The sequence below is a fragment of the Halyomorpha halys genome, unplaced genomic scaffold, assembly GCF_000696795.3.
Source record: "Halyomorpha halys isolate HHAL.00 unplaced genomic scaffold, Hhal_1.1 Scaffold211.1, whole genome shotgun sequence".
NCBI classification, from domain to species: Eukaryota; Metazoa; Arthropoda; class Insecta; order Hemiptera; family Pentatomidae; genus Halyomorpha; species Halyomorpha halys.
The window spans coordinates 13,040-32,451 of record NW_027105462.1 but is presented as its reverse complement, the minus strand read 5'-3'; the positions used below and the strand labels follow the sequence as shown (position 1 = coordinate 32,451).

General features: G+C 30.0%; 1 protein-coding gene across 1 annotated transcript in view; it reads right to left on the bottom strand.

The window, feature by feature from the left end:
* Positions 1-2,796: 2,796 nt before the first annotated feature.
* The window catches only part of LOC106679617 (calcium-binding mitochondrial carrier protein Aralar1), a gene marked incomplete in the record, with an annotated part of 29,590 nt that continues 12,974 nt past the window's right edge, over positions 2,797-19,412 (bottom strand). Inside the window, 7 exon segments of the mRNA XM_067051471.1 lie at positions 2,797-2,972; positions 7,702-7,773; positions 10,067-10,157; positions 10,266-10,368; positions 13,648-13,842; positions 15,881-16,021; positions 17,969-18,139. Coding sequence (XP_066907572.1) covers positions 2,858-2,972; positions 7,702-7,773; positions 10,067-10,157; positions 10,266-10,368; positions 13,648-13,842; positions 15,881-16,021; positions 17,969-18,139 — 888 coding nt within the window.

The following is a 19,412-nucleotide window of genomic DNA, read 5'->3' as shown; positions in this document are numbered from 1 at the left end:
CAAAATTGAAATATCGATGTCGACGTCGCATCTCTAGTGTAGTAGTGTGTCGAGGAAATGCGGAAAATCAATATATATATATATATATATATATAATATTGGAAATATCATTTACTACAATTTATATTCTTTTCTCAATTTAATACAAAATTAATACAATTTAATTTCTTCTCTTCATCTGATAATCAAATCTTCGCACATAATGCTCTAAATACTCGTCTTTCCTTTTCTAACCGATGCTTACAATATATTGCTCACCCAAATCTCACTCCATTTCCAAATGAAATGAAGCAATATCCTCCACATGTAGAACCATGCTTGTTACCAATCCCAACAGTAAACAATAATTACTTCAGCCGCAGTTTATCCCCAATTACCATATTAAAAAAGTTCAATCAATTTAAAACTAAACACCACGATTGGAACTTCATTTTTACAGATGGTTCCAAAACAGTCGAAGGAGTAGGCACTGCTGTCGTTTCAGATGATCACACCCTTTTATTCTCGTTACAACCATATTGTTCGGTGTACACTGCAGAACTCTTCGGAATCAATCGCGCAGTTTGCAATATCCTTCTAAACTGCCCCCGCTCGGTCATCTGTTCTGACTCGGAATCTGCCCTCAAATCTTTACAAGATCCATTTTCAACACACCCATTAATAATAGAGTTGAAGCAGCATTTAAAAACTTTGAACAACATGGGTTGTAGGGTCTTGTTTTTATGGCTGCCAGGTCATTGTGGGATCACGGGGAATGAAAAGGCAGACTCGCAGGCCAGACTAGCTATAAAGACAGGCCAAGTCGTAACATCATCAATATGCAAAGATGTTATTTCATGGATAAAAGAAATTGGATGGCAAGAGTGGCAAGATGAATGGTTCACCATGAGAGACAACAAGTTAAGAATGGTCCAAGAGACAGTGAAACGTCCAACCAGAAACTTGAATCTGCTACGGAGAGATGTGGTATTAACCCGTCTTCGGATAGGCCATACTCGACTCACCCACTGACATCTTATGAAAAAAGAAAATGCACCGACGTGTCGCTACTGTGGAAACGATCTCACCGTTAGGCATATTCTCACTGAATGTATTGCTCACGAACCACATCGGTTCTCTTCAGATTTACAGGAGATGTTGAGCGAAGATCCCACAACAATAACAAAACTTTTTCACTTTCTAAAAATCATTAATATTTATGATCACATATAGTCTAACTAATTGTAAATTTGTAAATTGTAATGTAATGTAACTTGTAATAGTAATAGTAATTGTAATTGTAAATTGTAATGTAATGTAACTTGTAACAGTAATTGTTAATTTTTAACTCGCACTTGCTGAGCCTCCACTGGCTCATTACCAGGGATGCGGCGAGAGGGATGCGCTGGGATCTTTTGAGCTCTGTTCTACCCCTCACACGTGGGGGATAGAGTGGGGTCAGGGATCCTCAGGTCGATTGTGTAAATATTGTATATATTATTTTATCATTATGTTATTTTATTTATTTATTTTTCATACAGATAGTTTGATTATGTTCATCTTGTTTATTCTTTTGTTTGTATGTATTTTCAGAGAGTTGTTTTTTTTATTTTATTTTAGTATGTATGAGATCATTCATCACTATTACCTATTGTCCACAACTGTGGCAGATTGTAATATCTATCAATAAAAAATTTTTTTTTTTAACTTTCTCACTTTGTAATTATATTCCCTTATATTTAATAAAAATACTTACAAAATATCGCTTAAAATTTATCGATGTTTTCGAAAATCCATTTTAGTAATATAATTTAAAAACTTTTTGAATTTTGTTCAACGGTGTTTAATATTTTAAAAAATAAGAAACATTTACAAAAAAATATTTTATTTACAAATTCAATGTACAAAAGAAAATTAGTTACATATTTACACTGATTTGAATTAATGATCCAAAACTATTTAGATAAGAACTGAACATGCTTATTTTTCTTTACTGTAAATGGTAATTATTGGAGCATATAGTTCTTATTTAATGCCCCAATATTTTTTATTCATAGTTTGTATAAAAGGAAGTTTGTTGACTTTTTCTCCTTAAGATGATTTCCTTTTCCACTAATTATCCCACCAATTGGGGTAATGAACTCTGAATGGACGGATGTCGCCATTACTGACAAATACTCGCCATTAATTGCAACTTAACCATAGTAGAATTCTTATAATTATAATTATCAGAGTAAAATGTCAATGGGTTTACAAACAGGAGCTTTGAAGTACACTGCAAGTACGGTTTAAAGTACTCTCTAGTATTAACTGTTTTAAAACCTCTATGGAAGAAGGTTCTGAAATGAGAACATTCTAAGCGCTCTGATTGGTTCATTGGTTGTTGGTTGCCATTTATCTTTATCCCGTTGTTAGTGTGAAGGTAGGAAGTGCTACCTCCTCACCCCGTTGTTGATAGGAATGGTTCCTCCTTTTGTTTAAAATTTGAACTTTTCAGAATCACATTTAATTTTTTTTTATATGGTACTTTTACATTTAAAAAAAATATGATAAATTGAGGCAAAATTGAAATATCGATGTCGACGTCGCATCTCTAGTGTAGTAGTGTGTCGAGGAAATGCGGAAAATCAATATATATATATATATATATATATATAATAAAAGCATTTCAGAAAATGTGGATGGAGCTGGTTTTGAAGCTACACGTTTCATATATACTTACAAAAATAATGATATGATACTTTATGATTATTTAGGGTGAAAGTTCATTGGCCAATTACAATCCTTAGTATGTAAGAAAAAAACAAAACAAGAAAGGCATTTTCATTAAATATATTTAATGAATCATTTTCAAGGCAAGTAGAGTGCCTTTTTATTTTTATGGTTCATTTGTTTCTCTTTGCGAAATTGGAATTGGTACTATGTTGTACTTTGGTAGACTTATCCCGAATTGCGTTTCGATCCCTGTTATCATTGGTATTGCTGCATCATACCTATATTATAAAAATTTAAAAATTAATTGATTTTAGTATCCTTTATTAATAAATTAATACTTTATTTATAAACGTACATGATGGATTAGAAATATGGTATTATATAATATACTAGCAGACCCGACCATGCTTCGTCATTCTAGATTTGGAGATGTAGTTAGATTAATTGAATACAATGAAAGTTAGATTAAAAAATTTAGTTACAAATTGGATTAATGATTGAATCAATTGGATATTATATCTACTCAGTTTTTCTCCCTTACATACTAGCGGGTTGCAAAATAAATTCGTAGCTTTTTTTACTGGTGATTTCAATAAAAACTTCGGATTCTTGTAAATATTTTTAATCAATTATATACGACCCATTTTGATTTATTACATGTTGCCATCTTTCAGGTAATTTTTTAATTCCGTCCTTCTAGAATATTTCAGATTTTTGCGCAATGAACTCCTTTATGTGCGTTTTGCAGTCCTCTAGCGAATTATAGTATTTCCCTTTAAGAGAGTTTTGAAGGGCCTGAAACAAATGAAAATCTGTTGGGGCAAGGTCTGGTGAATAGAGTAGGTAGGGGATCACATCCCAGCCAAACTCGAATAATTTCTGCCGGGTCTGCAAAGACACGTGAGGACGGGCGTTATCGTGAACGAAAACTATGCCTTTGCGATTAGCCAATGCTGAACGCTTTTGCTCAACCGCTGCTTTTAATTGTTCCAAATGGGCACAGTATACTACAGAATTAATGGTCTAGTGGGGAAGGAGAAGCTCAAAATAATGTACTCCTTTCCAATCCCACCAAATGCACAGGATAAGCTTTTTTGGATGTATTCCTGCTTTGTGAGTCGTTAACGGCGGGTCACTTCGTTTTCCCCAGGAGTATTATTGCACAGGACCCACTTTTCATCCCCAGTTATCAACCTCTTTAAAAATTGATCATTAAAATTGCGTTTCAAGAGGGAATCGCTAATGGATATGCGGTCCAATAAATGCTTCTCCGTCAAATTGTGAGGAACCCATATATCACTTCGAAAAACATATCCCGCAGCCCCCAAATGATTTTAGACCCTTGAATGTGATATGTTAAGCGTTTCCGCGATATCACGTGTCGTAGAGTGAGGGTTGTCTGTGACCAATGCTTGAATTTGGTCATCAACAGTTGAAGAACGACCCGAGCGCTTTGCGTCTTCCAAGTCAGAATTTCCGATTGTGAACCGAGCCAATCACTTACGGACAGTGCTTTTTATGAATAGGGATAATTTTTACAATCATCATCTCAGGGGAAATGAATAAAAGAAATAAAAAATCCTTCTTATTTTTTAGTGCAGAAAAAATGTTCCGTTATAAAAAAGTTTTTTGAGTAGGTTGGTCGATGTACGATATGTCACAAGATGAGATCATAACACAAAAAAAGGCAATCCTTCCCCGCCGGACCGCCCCGCTAAGACCTCCGGGGAGCGACGGTCCTATTTCGCTTTTGAAATATTAGCTTTAAAAACGAGAAGAGGAAACTTAAGATAGTAAAATCAAACAATATTTAAAAAGTGCATGAAATTGAAAAACGGTAAAAAGGCATCATTGCCATACACACTGAAAATTTTGTTTACTGCTTGTGCAGCGGAATTTCCTTTTCGGAAATAAAACATCATTAAATGACGAAAATGAATTTTTTTCTCTTCCATTTTGATGAAGGAAATTACTACTTAAAGATAAGGAATCTCGGTTGAAACTGATGAATAAAAGCACCTTAACTAATAATTTATTATAATGTGTAAACATTATTGACCAAGCAAACATGATTTTATAAACACAGAGAGGATTAAATTGAGTATTGAAAAACACTAAGAACTTATTTTACAACCCAATAACTCTATGCAGGAGTTTATTCAAAAAGTTTACATACTCGATGCAAAACCACATTCTATATGTATGTAATGTGGAGTTAACATTGGAATGTGTTATAATACTATACTAAAGATGCTAACAGAAACAAAAAAAAGAACAAATATAGTATAAAATACAATAACTAAAACGATACAATTAGAACATGTGGTTAGAGAAGGCAACTAATTACTTAATACAATAGATAACAAGAATTAAAGGTATATGAATAGTAACAATTAAAACATATGGTAAAAAAATATAAGTTACTTCAACTAGACTTAACCAATCTACACAAAACTTAGGAGTATTTTAGGGAGCTCATTAAACCAATTAGAACTGGAGATATAAAATAAATCGTTGAAATGTTTTTATTTATTTAAAATTAAGATTTTGCCATTTGAAGGTCATTAAATCTAAATTTTGCTAATGTAGGTTAAAATAGCAGACATTCAGCTTTCCAACAGTTGTATTCATGTTGGAATCGGATAAAATGTTTGAACTTTGGACAAACCTCCATCACGATGGGAAGAATGGTATGGTAGCCCATTAAGTAGGAACAAAAAAAAAATATTGATTTTTATATATTAGATTGAGTAACCCCTCAAAAATGTACTGTGTTGTAAACTTTCTGAAATATATGGTATATATTTATACATGGAGAATATAGTTTGGGGGGGGGGGAGGGGGAGAGCAGTCAAAATATAACACATATAAGTTGAAATAACTTATTTAATCGTGCCAACGTTTCGGCAAGAATTTCTAGCCTTCATCAGGGCAAAGAACAGAACAAGATAACAACCAATGAATACAGAAAATAAAAATAAAATATAAACAGAATGATATAAAGTACATAATTGTGCAGAATGAAATTAAGTAGAAAATAAAGTGTATACATAAGTAATTGAAAAAGTAGGTCAAATAACACAATTAAGTAAATAAAATAAAAATTTGAAGTTATATAATGGAAAGAAATATGAATATTTTAGTTTATTGATAATTTAAAAATTAAAATTATGGAAAGAAAAAATAAAATTGAGAGAAAGAAAATATATGTAACCACAATATTAGATAAAGAAGAAAAATATAAGTTAAGTTTAACAAAAGAAATGAATAGAAAAAAAAAATTGAAAATAACAATAATAATATATGGTGAACATAACTAATAACGTGGGTAAGGAAAATAAGGAAAAGAATAGAAAAGGGAGAGAGTGGGGAGATGTAAAAAAAAAGATAGAGGGAAAAAAAAGAGAATAAAACATAAAACAAACCAATATATATTTAAATTAAAATATTGTTTCAATTTTAAAAAAAAAATTTAGATTTGTTTATATTCAACAACTTTGACCATTTTCGGTTATAGATCTGACAGTTTGGCGAAAAAGAACAAGACCCATTGGAGTTACTTTATCTCCTAGTTATTGAATGCATACTGCTGTGTATCTACGAATAGGATTTGAAAAAACATTTTTGTTTTGATTGATTGTTTTCATTTTCTTAATTCATGAAGATCATTTCAGTTCCACTTCCTCCACTCCCCCTAGATGTCAATGTACTTTATTTCCTGTTCGACCTATGGAATTAATCTCAACCTTCCTGATCTGGATAGAACAGGTTGGCAACCTGGTAAGTTTTAACTTTTTTTTATTTATTGATATTTACAACTGTATCAAAAATATTTAAAGTAAATAAATTTGATGTTAAAACGCGTGATGTATTTCCTAATATATCGTGCGAGAACTTAGACCCCCATGGTCTGTCGTCCATACAACAATAATTAATAATAATAATAAGTAAAATAAAATAAAATAAAAAACCCAATTGCTGGTTAAATTTTAATAATAGATGGAGGGTCTGAAAGTGGAAACCTTCCAGAAAAGAAAGGGTCTGAAAGTGGAAACCCTCCAAATAACCAAAATAATACAAAAAAGAAAATATGCTTTCCAATTGATACACAAATTTATTAATATTAAATATAAACTAAACTAAACTATACCCTCCTATTAATACAAAAAATAAATGTGTTCTAAATATATATTTAAAACCAAAAGGATCCTTTCTCTAATTAAAGAAATAATAATAAACAAAGGAGAAAGAAAATTAAGATGCTTAAATATAAAAAAATAAACTTTTTAATAAATAGAGACAAAAACAAATAAAATAATTAACTCTCTAATATTATATAATGAAAAGAAAACAAAACACTCAAGATTCGATACAATAATAAAAGAAAATCACACGAAGTAGAATAGAAGATTGTCGATATGCCCATATTGAAAATATATTTATATATATATATATATAAATTTCTAAATCTCTATCGAGGTAGCCACCATCATCCAAATGGTGAAGGGCTGGTGACAATTTGATGGTTGAATCCTTGAAAGCATCAGAAACCAACACAAGTCCACTGCCTCCAAAAATTCACATTAGACTCCAAAACAATGGCAGAGAGCCAGTAGAGAATCGAGTCTCTGCTTGGTTGTTGATGATATACAAATTAACAAAGATTTTATATTTCAAAAATCGTGGAGTAGACTGCCTAAGAGTTCTCATCAGCGTGTCTCGATGTTTAATAGTTCCTCATTCCGTACTATCCATGGAATGAGATCGTTATAAATCCATGACACTCTTATACATAGAAAGCCTACTTCATTGAAGTATTTTACCCAACTAATTGTTAAAATCTGTCTTTTAATTACAAAAAAAACATATGGTTGAAAAGTTAACTGGAAAGGCGATTAAAAATAAAAAAATTAAATTAAAAATAAAGCTATCTTTGGGCTTTAACAATGAGTAACCAAAGGTTTTAGAAAACTCATGGGATAGAAATAAATCTAGTTAGTTGCTTACCTGTCTTCTTCATCTAAATTATAAGACAGCTTTTTGGGTGGAAAGTACTTATATTCTGATCCTTCTGGTCTCCTATTTATTTAAGAAGAATGTATAATAAATTGTTTTTATTAATTAAAGTAGTGTAAGATATAACTGCTATCACAATTCTATATCAATATATAATATCACAATTCAGAGGTAAGATTCATTTTGTTGTGGAGGTTCAATTAAGTTTGCCTCAGATACTGTCAGTTGGATTTTTTCCCTTGACTCAAAAATGGCGGGCATTTATTTATTATATTACATGGACATACGCTTCAAGGAAATTTTATATAATTTATTATATATGTATAATTAGTTAGAAGGCAATTAAATATCACAGAAATTAGTCGTGTTCCTCCAATGGGACAGCATGCTTGATTTTATTGACTTTGAAAAAAAAATAAGTAGAAGCTTTAAATTATTTCATTATTATTATTATTATTTTTACTTATTTATCCAATCAAGTATTTCTTTTAACCAACTTTTTATTATATTTTCCTTTAAATCTATGTATTAGTATTGTTTTGGTAAAATGTATTTATTTGTTTGTTTTACTGTAAACTAATCTACTGCTGTGACTAGTATTTCTCTGGTTTGATCTCACATCGCTGTCTAATAGTGAATTTGTTTAACAGGTCACTGGGGAGGATCTGAGAGGGGGAATTCGGGAGAGTGAATTTGTCGATCAAATGGAATAAAAATTGTGAAATGGAAGGGACAGAAAAGGGAAAGAAAAAAGGAATAAATTAAAATATTTGTATTTAGTCTGTTGACTGGAATTGATTGTAAAAGAAAACTGTGGGGAAAAAAATGTTTTCTTTCTTTTTTATTATATCATGTAAAATATGTAATTTATATATGTCTGATCATGGATTGATTAGTATGCTGTGTAATGTAGCAACTCGGTGTATTTGGGCAGCATGAATGAATAAAGCATTTCTCTCTTTTTAGCTTAACAAAATTTTCAAGTTGATGTATGCATAATGTATGCAACTTTGAAGAAAAGGAAGATACCTATCACTTCTTCGGAACCTGTCACAAGTATGGTGAAATTAAAATAAAATATTTTAAGAAGCGAACCTGCTCTCCAAAACAATAACTCAGTTTATAAGAAGGCACTAATTGGAGTGCTCTCAGCAACTATGTACGATGGGCTACACTGGAAAGAGCTCAGTCTATTAATATGTGAGGGATCAATGCCATAATTTGATATGGTTGTTTTGATTTTTAAATTTTTTTTTTTTTAAATTATCGACTTGTTAAAAGCATTGTTTTTAAAGCATGTATATATTTATATTTTTTTAAGTTTGGTTATTTATGTGTTTTAGTTAAAATTGCACACAGACTTTCCATTGTCTATGTATTTTTCAATTATTTAAATAGATAATTTTTTTGTTTGTAAATAAACATTTTTTTAAACTAATTAGTTTATAAACTAATTTATAAATTAGTTTGTTTATATGATAGTGATAGTGTTGATTAATCGAAAATTAAAAGTTTTAAAAATTATTGAAGTTTGAAAAGAATAGGTTGTTTTTGACTTATAATTGATGACTTGAGCTGTATAGCCTGCAAAGGATTTTTGAATTTTTGATGATGGGTGAGAATTTATATTTGAAGATAGTCCTTGAGAATGGCCGATTTGGCCGAAACGTTGGACTATTAATATAATAAAGAGTGTTGAGACTAAAAAAAGATACCATTTGATTTATTTAATAAATAAATACCAGTCTCAAGAAATTGAAAAAAATTATAATTAAAAGGAATATAGTTTAATTAAGTAAATATATCTGAAATATTAAAAATTAGGCCAGTTCAAGGTAAGAATTTATCTACTTTCACAATTAGGTGATTCAAATACAAGTAGTTCAAATATAAGCACTTTCCTGCCTAAGGTAACCCAAAGGTGTGGTGACATCGACCCAGTCTTGAGCCCGGAGAAAGCTTGGGGATACTCCGATTGTACTTAGTAATACTGGCTTAGGTCTCTCTCAGGGTAGGCACTCAAATTCATGGTGTTCCTCTCAAGGAACATTTAAATTTTTCAAATTTTCTAAGAATCTATGAGGTTTACCTCTAAAAATTTTTTTTGGAAAATTAAATAATTTATGCTTTTAACCTTAAATAAGACGTCCAAGACTTCAATTATTTTCTACTATGTTTACTCTATCAATTTGTTTATTTGGGAATACATAATTAAAATGTCTTAATCATGCAGACAATGTGGAATGTTAAGTTCCAGGTAAAACTATTTTGTTGTGTGTCTATGTTGAACGGTATATAAATGTGCATAAGTAATACAAATTTGAATTTATATTGACTCTATGACAAGATTACTTACCAGCCATCAAAATCAAAGTAAAAGTACCTTTGAAGTAACTCATATGTTACAAGCGTTACTCCTAACTGTGGGGAAGACATACATACTCTTACTAAAAAAAAAACGAATATCATTATTTAAAGATCTCATACTTTAAGTATGTGTAAATATTTTAAAGAAATAGGATAATTTAATATAATAATGCAAAATTTAAGATTACCTCCTGTTCCCTTCCAGAAAGCAGTCCATCCCTCTTCCCTCCAGAGTTTTCTAAAAGTATCAGCGATACCTTTATAAGTTGTCTGCCCTTTTCTTGGTTTTACCTGCATGCATTTAAATTAATTAAACTAATTTCCTTCTAAAACAAGGTGAGGAGTTAAATCCTCTATTAAGCCCATTCACACATGTTAGGTAAACAAGTATTGTAAATTAAATTTATTATGTGGACTGTTAGCAGGTCACGAGAAAGTTATGATTAGAATTAAATTATAAAGTAAAGAAAATAACAGAGATAGCCCCTTGATCTATACAAAAAATTACATTTTATGTTGTAGTGATATTTTACGTTGTACTGGTATTTTACGTTGTACTGGAACCGCTATGGCCCCGCATGACGCAACCTACCAGCTAACACGGGAACTACTACTGGCAACAAGTAAACACTGTATATTAATATTTGTACTATTCACTGTAAATACCTTTATTATAATATGTAACAAATATATAAGATATTGTAATATATATAAATGTATCATTTACATTAATAAAGATTCCAATAGAATCGGGTGTTACACGTAGCACCTCTCTATGGCATTTAATAGCTCAGAGACTTAGACTTAGCGCAGAGACTATGCCAAAATTTTAAAAGTGTGAAATCTTACTTCATGAAAAACCTCTCCTTGGGAGGCAGAGGAAAACATATTTCATAGTAGACCAGTACATTCTTGTGCTATATTTTTTGAAAATGTATGTTGTCTTTTATTTCGGCTGGTTACTCTCAGGGCCTACATACTCCTTTGTACCTACAGGAATAGTACCTTGTTGGATGAGATTACCATCTTTAGGGAACCTATGCTGGCACAGGCACCCTTAGGTCAACCTATCTAATCACCTACTAATCAACTACCATATACATATAGCTCACTTAGTGTCTCACTTAGTGTCACTTGTCGAGACCTTTGGGTCAAGAGTACCTCCCATTATCATAGGAGTCAGATCTTACACAACCATCTCAACAATGTCTATTGTTAAGTAAATTAAAAAGTGTTAACTGTTGCCATGAACTTAACAAGGACATTGGGAATTGGACAATAAAATATAAATATTGTGAAAACATAAAAAAAGTTATTTAATATAGAGAATTATTATTTTGATGATAAAAGAAATATAAAAAATTATGATTTATTTTTAATTTTTTAATAATTATTTTTGCTAGATTGGATTTTTGCCAGATACCAATCCTAATAAATTTCCTAACCACCCAAACCTACTTGTTTCTAATCTGGCTTCTCCTTCATTACTTGATAATCCTCCTTGACCTCTGAAAAGAAGATCTTCTCTTCTAGAAATATTATTGGAGTTCTATCCAAAAGTAGATTGTATAACTAACATCAAATTTACTTCTGTATATTTTTAATGCAGTTGTAAATTTGAATAAATAAAATAAAAAAAAAAGATTTATGATACATAAATAATTTCTTTGAAATATAAGGTTATTAGATATATTAGTATATTTACGCATTATTTTGATAAATCAGATTTATTTAATCATTTGCATATAAAATGAATATTTTGTAATAATTTTAATAATAATAATTAATTTATAATTTAAATAATAATTTTAAGTGATAAATTTAAGTATTTGAATATTTGATAATTTAGACAATTATTTTTAAGACATCAGAACAACGCCATCTATAAAACAAAAGCCAATTGTCATGCACTTGTTATTAATGATATACACCAACAATATGAATTTTTAAAACTTGTTATTTTATTCTATGAAGTGAATTAACTTTTTAAAGTTTGGCTGCTATCGGCGCAGAATACCACTTGGCAGTTGGATGTTTAAATATGGACGATTAAATATGTCATTTAAATTCATAGGTTTGTTTTATTCCTTTTTTTTCCCTATCTTCATTTTACCACCTCTTCTTTTCTCAATTAGTTATGTTCACCATATATTATTATTGTTGTTTTCAAAATAATTTTTTTTCTTCTATTTATTTCTTTTGTTAAACTTTACTTATATTTTGCATATTTTTCAACTATTATGGTTACATATATTTTCTTTCTCTCAATTTTCTTTTTCTTTCCATATTTCAATTTTTAAATTATAAATAACCAATATATTTATACTTCTTTGCATTATGTAACTTCATTTTTATTTTATTTCCTTAATTACGTTATTTTACCTACTTATTCAATTACTTATGTATACATTTTATTCTCCACTTCTCTTATTTCATTTTATTAATTCCATTCTGTAAAATTATTCACTTTATGTCATTCTGTTTATATTTAATTTTTTATTTTTTATATTCATTGGTTGTTATCTTGTGTTCTTAGCCCTGATGAAGGCTAGAAACTCTAACCGAAACGTTGGCACGATTAAATAAGTTACATCAACTTATTTGTGTTTCATTTTGACCGCACCCTCAACCATCTTCTTCTCGTATAAGTTTTTAAAGACTCAATTACTAATTTACAATTATTTTTAAACGTAAAAAGATAATAAAGTGATAATAAAAAAAACAAAACAAAGGACTTTCATTTGTTAAAACAATTAAGCCAATACCAGGCATTGACGGGACAACCCAGTTTCTTTTCAGAACTAAATGAAACAAGACGCATGCATTTCTGATCAGAAAAACAAAAATAATTTTATTTTTAAAAAGTATTGAAATTTTTTTTTTTTTTATTAAATTATAAAAATTACTTAAAGTCAAATATAATAATTTTAATAATATAAGTGAACACTGAAATGGTGAATTATGTTCTAAATTAATTATCATGATCTAATAAAAGTAATAACTTTCAGACTAAATTAAAGAGATCGTCCAAGTGGAATAATAAAATGGAGGATTATTAAGAAGATTCGATAAGAAAATCATCAGAGAACAAGAATGGAAATACTTGTTTATAGGTATTCCATTTGACGTTCATATTTGTTCAGATGATTTTCTTCTTGAGTCTTCGGAATATTTTTCCATTTCACTATTTAACTTTAATTTCTTCTAAATAATTTACTTTTTGACATTTATGTTTTGTAATTTAATATTTTGATTAATGTTTTGTCATTTAATTTTTTTATATATATATATATGAACTCACATTTCTTATATAAATAAACTATATATATATAAATTGGCTATTTCTTACAAACCAAGGGTATCTACTGCAATTATTAAGACCTTATAGTTCATGTTTTAATTAAGATCAAAAAACTCAAGAAGATTCAGAATGTTTTATTTTTGTTGATGTATAGATGTTTTTTTGTTGAAAATTAGTACTTGGAATTGTTTGTTTTATGATAATCATCCTTAAAGGAACCTACATCTTGAAAAAAAAAATTAAATACCTCTTTAGTTTTATATAAATACCTGTAATCTAGTCTTAACAACATCAAAAGGCGTGGAAAGCGAAGCCGCCAGAACCCCCGCTATGACACCTGATGTTAGCAGAGTATGGGGTTCATTATGTCCAGTTTCGTCGGCAAACAATTTTTTCACATTAGAATAAGTTGGGAAATAAATACCCGCAAAGATGATATCTCGACATAAACAAGGTCCCACACCCTAAAAAGTATTTTTAGAAAATAACTTTCATTCCCCAGGAATATAAAGTCTATATTATATTATTATGATTAAATAATAATATATTGCAGTGATATTTTACATCCATAGTGAAATAAAAAAAAAAAAAATAACTGTTGCCATGAACAGTAAAAGGACATTGAAAGTTAGACAATGAAATATTAGTATTGTGAAAAATAGAGAAAAAAAAGTTAGTTCATACTAATAATGTAAAGAAAATATTATTATTTTGATGATAAAAGAAAATGTGTATATTTTATTATTATTTAGTTATTTAGTTAAGTTATTATTTATTTGATAAGTTTGAATTAAGAATCATTTATTATTTATGAATAATTCCTTGAAAGTTTCTTAAGATAATGGAACAGTCCTTTATTTAGTATTTATATTACTCTATATTATTTATTTGCTGTTTTGATAAATGTAAACTTTGTAACTTAGTAACTTTATAAATATAAGTGAACTATATAATGGTGAATTAAGCTATAGATAATAATCATGATCTGATAAAAATAATAATTTAAAAAAAATATATTATTATGAAGTTTGGTTGGTAGTACTTAAAAAGGAGGCCATTTCAGTTAATGGATTATCCACAAAAAAATATTAAAGGAAATTTATACTAATTTTATATTTTTTAATTTTAATCTTTAATTTAGATTTATAATTTAAATTTTAAGTTGCTTCTATCTTTTTCTTTATAATCCAAATATCGCTTAAATTTTAATTTAATGGCATCGAGCCCTTTAGTTATTTTCTTATATTTTGACAAGTTCACTCCATAATTCTTATGTGCTTAAAGAAATTTATTAGTTATAAATTATTATTCTCTTCTGGGTGGCAGTAAATAAATATATCAAAATAGCAGAAGAAAACTATTTGTTGTTGTCCAACGTTTCGCCCCACTTTGCTGGGCTAAATGAAAAACAAGATAAAAACATTGTGAGAATTGACAAAGCATTAAAAATAAAAAACATTTCAAAATAATTATTTTGTTTATAAAAGAAATAATAATAATAATTTAAGGAAGTACACATAAAAGTGGACTAAAAACTTGTTACCAATAAATGCAACCAGGGCCCTGTTTCATAATAAAGTACAAACTAATACTACCAATCTTGCAGTTTGTATTTGGTACAATTTCACTGACTTATACAATTTTGCCAGATAATTTTTTACTTTTAAACACATGTAATATCTCTAATAGTTGTCCCTATCGTAAAACAAAATTTATTAGAGATTGTACTTTATAGTTTGTGCACTCATATTTATGGGCTAATACTATTGGCTTTCATTATGAACTAGTAAATTCTAGAAAAATACCCACTAGAACTATTTATTAGTGTAGATCTGTATTTGGAATTCTATCACACCTGGGCCCTGTTTCATAATGAAAGCTAATAGTAATAGTTCATAGTACAAATATAGAAACAACGTGTTAATTACACTAATACTTATTTTTTTTCATAATAGGGAGGACTATTATTGATATTACAGGAGTTAAAAAGTACTAAAGTACAAGTTACTATTGTACAAGTCAGTGTAATTGTATTAAGTTAAATCTACAAGATTAATAGTATTAGTTTGTACTTTATTATGAAACAGGGCCCGGGTTGTATTTATTGGTAACTAGTTTGTAGCCCATCTATATGTATACTTCCTTAAATTATTATTATTATTTCTTTTACATATTTTATAAACAAAACAATTGTTTTGAAATGTTTTTTATTTTTAATGTTCTGTCAATTCTCAAAGTTTGTATCTTGTTTTTCATTTAGTCCTGATGAAGCCCTGCAAAGTGGGGCGAAACGTTGAGCAACAACCAATAGTTTTCTTCTACTATTTTCATGCCTTTATTTCCCGCCACCCACACTAACTTCCTACAAACAAATATTTCATTTTGTGTAGATCAGTTTTGTATGCTATTTCAAATAGACATTGCCATTTGGTCGGACTACATTTGTTGTAATTTGCTGCATGGATAAATAAATGAAGTTATAATTACGGTTGGATGGCTTACCTTGTAGAGTCCATAAAAAAACAATTCCTTTATGATACTAATAGCAGTAGGCCTAGGCCCTCCTTGTACTTCGCCAGCTGTCTGAAGCCGAATTTTTATAATTTCCACTGGACAGGAAAATACTACCTGAGAAGCTCCGCCCTAAAATGTATTCATCTTAGCCCTTGGAAAGTAAAATTGCACTAAATTAATTCTGTTGTTTTAATGATGGATTTTTTTTTGTTTGATATTTTATTTAGGATTTTCCATTCAAGCAGTGGGTTTCCTTAACCTAAATTTTTTATGGCCTCCTTCCAGATCACGCTGTCAAATACCTATTCCTCTTGTTACCTGTGTTGAGAGTCTCGATAAAAGTTCAGTCAAATATGGAGTAAAAAAGGTGCTTAAAGGGTCAAGATAGTGCCATTCTGATGTCGGTAGAATCACTGCCATGTCGAGCAGATTCAAATATTTACAACTTCAGCTATTTTCCTATAATGATTGTATTTACAGTAAATTTAAATAAAAATAGAAGAGGAAATTGAGTTTTAAAGAAAAATCTACATAAAGAAAATCATTGACAAAAACTCAAAACTGTTGTAATACAATGTTTACAACCAAAATATTGACTGGAATATACGGAACTCAAAACTGTTGTAATACAATGTTTACAACCAAAATATTGACTGGAATATACGGAACTCAAAACTGTTGTAATACAATCGATGTTTACAATGATTATCAAAGGTTGGGAACAAGACAAAGGAAGATAGACTACTTGTTTGATTGAATGGCAGGAGAGTGGATGTGTCCTGGAAGCAGGTGGTGCTTACCATCTTTTGTCTACTGTCAGTGGTAGTATTTTTAGAAAGAAGACACCAGATCACCAGTAATCCAAGAAGGTTATATAATTGTTTAGTTTTGCTCAATAAAGAATTTTATTGAGAGTTTATTTGTAAAAGTAGCTAATAATTATGTTTAGTCATTATGTTCTGATTATCTGGAAAACCCGCCCTGAACTATTTAATGTGGAGTTTTGGTTAGTACCTACTTTTTTTTTTTTACTATCCCATGCCTGGTCAGAGGTTATCTACAGGTAACCAATTTATTCCAACCCAGATTGGAGGGTCAAATTATCATCCTGTGGGACTGCACCAAAATATAAGTCTAGCCTCTAGACCAGATTAGTACTGGTGCTAGTGCAGTTCTGAGGTTGCTAAGACGGATGTCTCAACTCTCTGGACTAAAAATGGCCCCTCTGGTTAGTACCTACTTAGTTCAAAGGTACAAGACTAAACGTTTTAAAAAGATAAAGATAAAGATTTTATTATATTTATTTTAATTTTATAAAGAAATAAATCCTTTTCTTTTTTTCAAAGCCCCTATTAGAAAAAAAATAATGCTTGTAATTTAGCCAAAATACTGTCTTTTGAGATTTTTTTTTATCTGAAACTTTATATTATTCTAAAACACTCAATAATGTGTCAATGTTCAGATAGTCATAAAAAAAAGTTAACTCATGAATAATTAATAATATGAAATGATGATGGGGCACACTGATGATATGAACTGCGTGATTAAAATTAAACAGTGATCACTCCACAAACGGTACTGTCTGCTATCACCATATTGGTGGGGGTGCTGTCGTCAGGGAGTGAAATACGGGATTGGTTTGATATTTCTATGAATTCCAGGACCGTTGGAACATCAAGTAGGTAGTGGAGGTGGTTTTTCCTTATTCCATACTCTAGTCTGTGTTAGAAGTCTTCATTGCACTATGACACCAGTTATATGAGAATTGATCTTAGTTTATTTCTCCCCTTACCCTTAAGACTAGGCAAAGTATGGTCTAGGAAATTCTAAATTGAATTAACAATCTCATAAAAATGGATATAATATAATTGTTGTCTTGAAGGAAATATTGAAAACAGAACTGTTACAGGAACATTTTTAAAGAAAGAACAAAAATCTAAGATCAGGAATAAAGGTCTTACCATCAAACTTAAATAAAATTTAGTACTCACTTATCCCACATTACATTATATAAGTTATTAGATAAACATGTACATAAGATACTTTGCAGCTTGAATGGAAAGTATTTTGACTTACACAGGCACCTGCTAGGAATTCAGCCCAGAGAGGTAGGTATCCACTCTGATGTTTTAAATGATCTCGAACTAAATCATTAACCGTCAGTTTAGCAGCTTTTTCTGGAGCAATTCCACATATTTGAGGTATGATACCTCTATAAAGCCCTCGTATGCCTTCATTTTTGAATACCTGTAAGAAATTAGCCATATATGTTATGTAGTAATGTATTGGTAGTTTAGTCATAGGGGGATGGTTTAGTGGTGAGGCACTATGCTACCAACTGCAAGGATCCGGCTGTTACAGATAATTATTTATTCTTTTACTCAGTCAATCCTTGTGGGGGTCGAGGTCCATTCAGCCTCATAAACATAACATAACAGACCTTGCACCGCCTACCTCCTTGCACAACCGTTTTTGAAGAATCAGTACTTCCTTACAAAGTACTGAACCCCTGATCCTTCATGGGTTGAAGAGGTACAGATTTTCATTTTAGTCATAGTAATGTAATATTATATAGTATATATAGTATTATAGTCATGCTGTGTAGTAATTAAGTTTTGTCTAAAACTATTTCAGTTGTAGCGACACCGCTACCTCCTGGATTATACTGTAAATACTACCGCTGCTCAGGAGAATATCTGCTTTACAGAACTCCCGCCTTAGACGGCAGAAAGTATCAATGTACATAATGGATCAGTACATGCTAGTGCTATATTTATATAAATGTATGTTGTCTTTGATTTCTCTGCCTTGTTTGGATCTCTCCTTCCTATACATTTTCTCTCCTGTCATAAGACCTAGAGGCTGGCACCCAAATCCAGACTTACAAACCCCTTTGTGTCTACAAACATAGTACAGTATAGATCGGAGTTACCTTCCTGCAAGGCCCAGCGGCTGGCCCCCAGTACAGACTTGCATTCCTCCTTCCAAAAAAAATTATAAAAAATAGTTTTAGGTCTAGTTTCACTTTTTAAATTTTATAATTTTTTTCTGCTGAATAATCGCTGTTTTCCAATTTTAGCCACTTTTAAAAATTAACTATCTTAAATCTCCTTTTTCCTGGGAAGAATTGTGAGTATGATATGTCGTACATTGATAAACATACTTGCTATAAGTATCTGTTTCAAAGGTGAGATAAGAAAGACTACCTCACAGGGAGGGTAAGTCTCCTCTTCTTGTTCTAAGTAAATTTTTCAAAGGACCATTGATAAATGGGGTTTTTATTGTTATCTATTTAGTAAATTTATTCTTTTTTATAATTTTTTAATTTTAATCTTTAATTTAGATTTATAATTTAAATTTCAAGTTGCTTCTATCTTTTTCTTTATAATCCAAATATCACTTAAATTTTAATTTAATGGCATCGAGCCCTTTAGTTATTTTCTTATATTTTGACAAGTTCACTCCATAATTCTTATGTGCTTAAAGAAATTTATTAGTTATAAATTATTATTCTCTTCTG